Raw genomic sequence first — 7,937 nt, forward strand, 5'->3', positions numbered from 1 at the left:
TGTTCACCTGAAGTCTCTTCACCTGAGGCGTGTTCACCTGAAGTCTCTTCACCTGAGGCGTGTTCACCTGAAGTCTCTTCACCTGAGTCATGTTCGCCTGATGTGTCTTCACCTGAAGCATGTTCACCTGAAGTCTCTTCCCCTGAGGTGTGTTCGCCTGACGTGTCTTCACCTGAAGCATGTTCACCTGAAGACTCTTCACCTGAAGTCTCTTCACTTGAGGCCTCTTCCCCTGAGGTGTGTTCACCTGAAGTCTCTTCACCTGAAGCATGTTCACCTGGAGTGTGCTCACCCGAAGTCTCTTCACCTGAGGTCTGTTCACTTGAAGTGTGTTCACTTGAAGTGTGCTCATGTACAGCATGTTCACCCGCAGCGTGTTCACCAGTGACGTGCTTGCTTGAACCGTGTTCACTGGAACCATGCTCAGTCAAAACATTCTTACCTGAAGAGGTCTCATATAAAGCTTCAGTATCTGAAGGGTTTACAGGTGAAAGGTACTCATCTGAAAGTCTCTGAACTGAACCTTGATGATCCATGGAGGCAGGAGGTGTGTCAGGTTGACCAAATCCTCCTGTTATGGAGAAGAAAAACAAGAGATGGTAAAGGTGAGAGAGAGAATGGGGTAAAGCCTACTGTACTACAGAATGGGACAAATAGGGACCCCTAGTTTCCTGTGGGTCCAGAACAGGCACTTGACGATAGTGCAGATATTGGAGGAAGTTAACTAATTACTCCAAGAGACCGTGGAGGATAGAGCTGTTTAGTGAAAAATACAGAGACCACCTTCGGGGATTGAAGGAAAGAGTTTTAAAGTACAAAATACGAAAAACTACACAGGGAGATACATTCACTCGTATACCAAAAGCACCTGAAGAGAAATGAATGTACTTCCCTGACAAAGGCAGCAGCAGGAAATCAAGACACTCATGTCATCAGAAGTCTGACTCCAGCCCTCCCACGAGTCCTTTGGTGAAGTCAAGAAAAATGGAAATAGAGAGAGAGAAAGCAAATAGCCTCTTAATAGCTGAGTAATTCCAGCCCCAGTTGAGGGTGGACAGTTTTCTTCTTTTAAATAAGAATTATTTAAACAGTTCATTTATGTATGTAGCAGTATTGGGGATTGAAACCAGGGCCTTCACAATAAGCTACATCCCCAACCCTTTATTTCTAAATTTTGAGACAGGAAAGGACTTGCTAAGTTGCCCAGACAGGGCTCAAACTCACAATCCTTTGGCCTCATCCTCCCAGAGTGCTGGCACTATGGATGTGCACCCAGCTGAGGATAGAAAATTTTAACCTTTGGACAGAAATAAATTTTAAACTGGAAGATGACCCACAGGCTGACCTTGAGCCCATGAAAATTACCAGAAGAGATTAAGTTGCTCTGTTTGGTAAGATCAGATTCTTTCTCACACTCCTTATCCACATAGGTTGGATATTCAGAAGGCAAAGTTGCTATAAATTATTAGATTGAAAAATTCTGGGTCCAGTCTGATCCCCTTCATCAGAGCATCCCCCCTCAAGCTGCTCAAGTTGGTATCTTTTTCTGTTTTTCTTGGTTTCTTTGTTAAGAGCTGGTCTGATCTTTGTCAGCTCCTCAAAATAAAGTCTCTTACCATTTTTTAAAGAATTTTTTTTCATACCAGGAATCAAACTCAGGATCTTGTTGCTTGCCAAGCAGGTGCTGCAACACTGAGCTGAATCCCTAGCCTCTTACCATTCTCTCTTACTTTCTAAGTAAAACTTTTTCCTGTTAGAAAAGAACAACAACAACAAATTCTTGGCTTATCTTTATCTATCTGAATGGAGATTCCCAGTGACGTACCATTTACACCCACTTCATGGAGTTGTTGGGTACTCAGTAAGATAAATTGTGAAATGCCTTGTCTGTTGCCTAGATGCTCAATTAATTTTAGATTTCTCTTCTCTCTACCTTACCCTGGTATTTGCAAACCCCAAAGAGGGCCATTCTCTTTTTTTTTTCTTTTTTTTTTTGGTTTTTGGTTTTGGTTTTTCTCCGGTACCGGGAACCGAACTCACGACCTTGCGCTTGCCAGGCAGGCGCTTTGCCGCTGAGCTAAATCCCCAGCCCCTGCTAAATCCCCAGGCCCTGCTAAATCCCCAGACCCTACTAAATCCCCAGCCCCTGGGCCATTCTCTTTTGACTAATCTCCTCTACCTTTAATACAGGTCATATTCCTTAAGTGTGACTTTCATTTTAATTGAATGGAAAAACAAAACAGACCATTTGATAATTAACTCTTTGATTGTACTGAGTAGCCTAAGAGGAAGGCAAGAAGACTATAAGGACTGGGTTATAAAGTCTATCTCTAAGCTGAGAGGCATTACAAGATCTGTAAGCTGAGATAGTTATAAGGCTCCTGGGTACTCTAGCTTTGTAAGAATCCTATAACATACATACTTATAATCAGTCACTTTCTAAAAATTTAGGATTGCTGGGTGTGGTGGTACATGCCTGTAATCATAGCACTTAGGAGGCTGAGAAAGGAGGATTGAAAGTTTGAGGCCAGCTTGGATAACTTAGACCCTGTCTCAAAAAACAAAAATAAAAAAATAAAGAGGGTTATAGTTTTTTGTTTTTTTTTTTTTTTTTTTTTTTTTTGCGTTATAGTATTTTGATAAGATTTGGTGAGGTGTTCAATGGGTTTTTATTTTAAAAACATAAATATTTGCTCGACTGATTCTTCAATAGTTAAAACAGCAAAATAAATAAATAAATAATAAAGAAATATTTCTGATATAGAGCAGAAAACAGGTTTGAATAAGCATGCTGATATCTTAGTCACTCTTAGGTCTTATGATCTTACTTTACTACTATGTGACTGGCACATACTACCACCTAGTGGTTGTGTATCTACATTTCTGAATCAAGTGTTTTTGATTTGTTTTGTTTTGTTTTTGAGACAGGGTCTTGCTATGTAGTTCAGGCTGGTCATGAGCTCCCTATATAGCCCACACTGGTTTTGAATTCGTGGTGATCCTCCTGCCTCAACCTCCCAGGTGCTGGAATTACAGGTGTGTGCTACCAAGCTCAGCTCAAATTTTTGAAAGTAACAAAACAAGAAGAAAAATCTCTGAAAGCCAGCATTGCTGAAAACTTGTCATTTCATTGACAGCTCAGCTCCTCTTGTAGTAGGTAGGAGGGAACAGAGTTCTTCATGATTCCCAAAAGAGTAATACAGAAAACTAGATGGATAAACACAACCATAAAGGAGATACAAGATCTCTGGTCCATATACCTATTGTGTTGAGATAGTTTTCTTAGCCCATTTCTTTGTATACTGTCTTGGCAACTGCTAACAAGCTTTCATACTCAACTAGTAGGAACAGATGCTTGCTGGACTAATACTGAACCTCTAGGCTTGTTCTCTGTCTCACAGAACATTAGGTACAAATGTTGAATGGCTGAAAAAACAAGAATAGGAAAATGCCAGGCCAGTGGGCCTCACTGACTATAAACCTATGGCTAGAAGAAATCAAGTGGTTCAGGAGCTGAGCTCTCACTGTTGGTCTTATGTAGTTACTCTTGATTTTGAGTCAGGTTGGTTTGGGTAACTGAGTGACTTCCTTCTTCAAGGGCAGAAGCACTTTAAAGGAGGCCCCTTATGCATCTATCTGGAGCCTAGAAAGATAACTTACCTCTGACAGATCCAAGCAGGTAAAGACTTATAAGTAAGATGAACTTGTTCATTGAGATTTAGGAAAAGAGAGATCTTTAGTGTGAGACACCCAAGAGCTGTGAAGACTTTCAAATGCTGCACCACACAGAACTTCTGGGAATTCTAGAACCTCAGAGACAAGCCATATGTCCTCACAATGGGTTGTGTTCTGAGGTCCTCATCTGTCAGTCAAGTTGGCCCTGAAGCCTAAGGCAAATTCCCCTAGTTCAGGCGGTGAGTATTTTCTATGTCTCTCTCTCTCTCACACTTACTTATTTTTTGGTACTGGGAATCGAACTCAGGACCTGGTGCTTGCCAGGAAGGCTCTTGTGCTCTGAGGTATATCTCCGACCCTCTATTTTACATTTAATCTCTTAAGTATTCTTTTTGTTTGTTTTTTGTTTTTTTGAGATAGGGTCTACTATGTGTTCAGGCTAGGCTTGAACACACTATGTAGCTGAAGCCGGCCTCAAACTCATGGCAATACTCCTGCCTCAGCCTCCCAAGCACTGGGATTGCTGGTGTGCGCCACTATGTCTACCTCTAAGTGTTCTTGATAGTGAGATGTGATGGCTGGTTATCTTCTCTTTGGCTTTTAAAATCTGCTGTCCTTGGCCTTGATCCTACCCTGGAAGGCTGATCTCTGTGCATGTAATCGCCTAGGTACTAAATCTGGGTTTGGCTTCAGATTGAGTTTAGCCAATAGAAGACTAGAGAGGGGAGCAGGGAAGAGAGCAGTATATATTTTTCCTATTTTCATACCACAGATGCCACTGGCTAGGTCTTTTTTTACATTACAAGGTTTCTGTAATATTTCCTCTCTCCTATGGCTCCAGCATTCAACTAGCATATGGCAACATATTTTCCTTTCCCTGCCCTCTTTGCCTAGGGATAACAGTGGTTACCGTTGTTGCTAAAACGTGGATGGCCCAGTTTTCTTTTTTTTATTGCCATTCACTTCTGTACATAACTGTCTTTTTTTCCCCTTTTTTATTGGTACGTTATAGATATACATAATAATAATATTCATCATAAGGAATTTATACCTGTATATGGTATATCTTTTTTTTTCCATTCTCCTCCTTTAAACCTCTTTTCCCCTCCTTATTTACAAAAACTTTGTTTCCACTTTTTCCCTTCTACTCTTTTTTTTTTTCTTGTGCTTTTCTCCTCCCCTTTCCCTTGTTCCCCTTTTCATTTGAACATTTTCTTTCCATTTCCCAATATCTATTACACATTTTGGTCCTTATTTACACTTTTGGTTTCTCACACCAGAGAAACAATGTGGTATTTACATGTTTGTCTGATTTATTTCACTTAAGAATATGGTCTTGAGGTCCATCCATTTAACAGAAAATGTCTCAAGTTTGTCCTTCTTTATGACAGAGTAGTACTCCATTGTATAAAAAACCCTATATCTTTATCCATTCATCAGAGAATGGGCATTTGGACTGTTTCCAAGATTTAGCTATTACAAACTGTGCCATATAAACATGAGTGTGCATGTATCACTGTAGTATGATGCTTTTAATTCGGTTGGGAAGATACCAAGAAGGTATGGGGAGTGGCTGAGCTGGAGATTAACCACACATTGGGGGCTAGAACAAAGCCAGCCCCAAGAACACAGAATGCGAGAGGCAAGCCATGTAAACAAGTTGTTGGGACTTGAGAAAAGCCAGTTCAGCAGGTGTCTGGCCTTGGTGTTCCTCCCTGTTAACTAAAGCACGGATATCTCTGAGACTGTTTCGCTTTCAGTGTTCTCAGCAAAACACTGAGACCTTGCACTTTCAACCCCGTTTGTGCTTACTGTGCACAAAGATACAGACCATGCTGGGTTTTCACTTCTTTTTCATCAGAGAAGTCAGGTCCCACCCAGTCCCACCTTTCCTTTTATTATGTGTTTAGTTTTTTTCTTAATCTTCTGTCACCCCCTCTGAGGACCCTGCTGGCTGTGTGGGTTGAGGCAGAAGGGGAATAGCTGAATCAAATGGAACCTCTAGTTTTAGTTTTTCGAGGAATCTCCACACTGTTTCCACAGTGGTTATACAAGTCTGCATTCCCACCACCAGTGGAGAAGTGTTCTTTTCTACCAGAGCTCTGCCAGCATGTTACTGGTTGATTTGTTGATAATAACCATTTTTTCTAGAGTGGGATGGATAGTCTCAGTGTTTTAATTTGCATCTCTTGAATGACTAGTGACGGTGAACATTTTTTTCATATATTTATTTGCTACCTGTACTTCTTCATTTGAGATGTGTCTATTCATTTCAGATGCCCATTTTTGGATTTGGTCTTTAAATTTAGGGGTCTGAATTTTTTGAGTTCTTTATATATTCTAGATATTAATCCTTTATCTAAGGAATAGTTGGCAAAATTTTTTCCCACATTGTGGGGTATCTCTTCACTCTGTTTTTAATTTTTTTTTTATTTTAAAGAGAAAAGAACAAAAACAAAATAACAAAAACAAAGAGAAAAATAAAACAACACAAAAACTATAAAAACAATACAGAATTTCAAAACAAGATCATAGAAAATCAACAATGGTTGTTGTATTATCGATATCTTCAAAGTAGTTGCTCAGATTACAATATAGGCATGCAGGATTGATCAAACAATTAAACATTAACTGTTCCTTTCAATAAACCAACAGAAATTAGTAATATAATTATCTTAGCTATCTTGTGTGTGTGTGTGTATATATATTTCCCTTCCTTCTTTTCTTCTTTCCCTCATCCCAGTTCTTTCCTATTAAGTAGTTACTTTCCCTTTCACAATATGTATTATACCTTTCAGTTGTATTTATTCTCAGGTTCTTACACTAGGGAGACAATATGGTGTTTACACATGTGGGTCTGATTTACTTTGCTTAGGAGTATAGTCTCTAGTTGCATCCATTTACCTATGAAAGCCTTGAGTTTATCTTTCTTCATAGCTGAGTAATATTCCATTGTATAAAAATACCACATTTTTCTTATCCATTCATCAGTTAATGGACATTTAGGTTGTTTCCAAAATTTTGCTATGGCACATTGTGCTGCTGTGAACATGAGTGCACAAATATCGTTGTGCTATGATGTTTTTAATTCTTCTGGGAAAATACCCAGAAGGGTAATGGCTGGATTAAATGGCATCTCTAATCCTAATTTTTTGAGGAATCTCCAGATGTATTTCCAAAGTAGTTGCACCATCTACGTTGCCAACAGTGAAGAGTCCTTTTACTCTACAGCCCTTCCAGCATTTGTTGTTGGTTGATTTCTTGATGATAGCCATTCTTACTCAGGTGAGACAAAATCTCAGTGTTGTTTTAATTTGCATCTCTCAGATGCCAATGATGTTGAACATTTTTTCATGTATTTACTTGCCATTTGTATTTCTTCATCTGAGAAGTGCATATTCATCTCAGATGCCCATTTTTGGATTGGGTCTTTGAATTTGGGGGGTCTGAGTTTTTTCAGTTCTTTATATGTTCTAGATAGAAGTCCTTTGTCTGAGGGACAGTTAGCTGAAATGTTTTCCCACTCTGTGTCTTTTCACTCTATTGATGATTTCTTTTGAAATACAAAAGCTTTCTAATAGGAGGAGATTCCAGTTGTTGATTCTTTGAAGTGTTTTTTGTGCAGTTTGGGTTTTGTTCATGAAGACTGTGCCTACCCCTATGCCTTTAAGATTTCAACCTACTTTCTGTTCCAGTAGATTTAGTGTTTCTGCTTTAATATTTAAATCTTTGATCCATGTTGACTTTAGTTTAGTGCATGGTGATAGACATGGGTCTAGTTTTAGTCTTCGGCATGTGGAGAGCCAGTTTTTCCATCTTCACTCAGTTGGTGCTTGCTTTTGCTATGCAGAAGCTTTTTAATATGATGAAAACTGATTTACTGATTCTTTGTGGTATTTCTTGTGTGCTTGGAGTTTATTCATAAAGTCTTTGCCTACACCAGTGTCTTTAAGAGTTCTACCTATTCTATCTTCCAGCAGACTTAGATCTTTAGATCTTTGATCCATTTTGAATGTACTTTAGCGCATAGTAAAAGATACAGGTCTAGAGGCTTCTGGGAAGGTGTTGGAGTGGGGAGCAGCAAAGAAAGAACCTTTCTAGGATTTGGTGTCTAGACACTGGAATATAGCAATGTGAGGAAGAGAAGGAGGGAAGTGGATTCCTAGGACCCAAGAAGGATCTGAAGTGAGAACTGAGGCATGAGGAGAGCAAAGAGAGAAACTTCAAAGAAGGAGGAGGGGGTAGTGCTTTCCCCCTTAGCC

General features: G+C 39.5%; 1 protein-coding gene across 3 annotated transcripts in view; it reads right to left on the reverse strand.

The window, feature by feature from the left end:
* The window catches only part of Acrv1 (acrosomal vesicle protein 1), a 10,010-nt gene extending 6,197 nt beyond the window's left edge, over positions 1-3,813 (reverse strand). The window contains exons 1-2 of one of the 3 annotated variants that reach the window (XM_013510946.1): positions 3,661-3,813; positions 23-571 (exon numbers count right to left, since the gene is read on the reverse strand). In XM_013510946.1, coding sequence (XP_013366400.1) covers positions 23-571; positions 3,661-3,712 — 601 coding nt within the window. In that variant the 5' untranslated portion in view covers positions 3,713-3,813. Of the gene's footprint in view, positions 1-7; positions 572-3,660 lie in introns of all 3 variants that reach the window. The other 2 variants (XM_013510948.1, XM_013510947.1) reach the window with 2 other exon arrangements.
* Between the last annotated feature and the right edge of the window lie 4,124 nt (positions 3,814-7,937).

Source organism: Chinchilla lanigera, unplaced genomic scaffold (genome assembly GCF_000276665.1).
Source record: "Chinchilla lanigera isolate Chin_1 unplaced genomic scaffold, ChiLan1.0 scaffold00011, whole genome shotgun sequence".
In the NCBI taxonomy this organism is placed as follows: domain Eukaryota; kingdom Metazoa; phylum Chordata; class Mammalia; order Rodentia; family Chinchillidae; genus Chinchilla; species Chinchilla lanigera.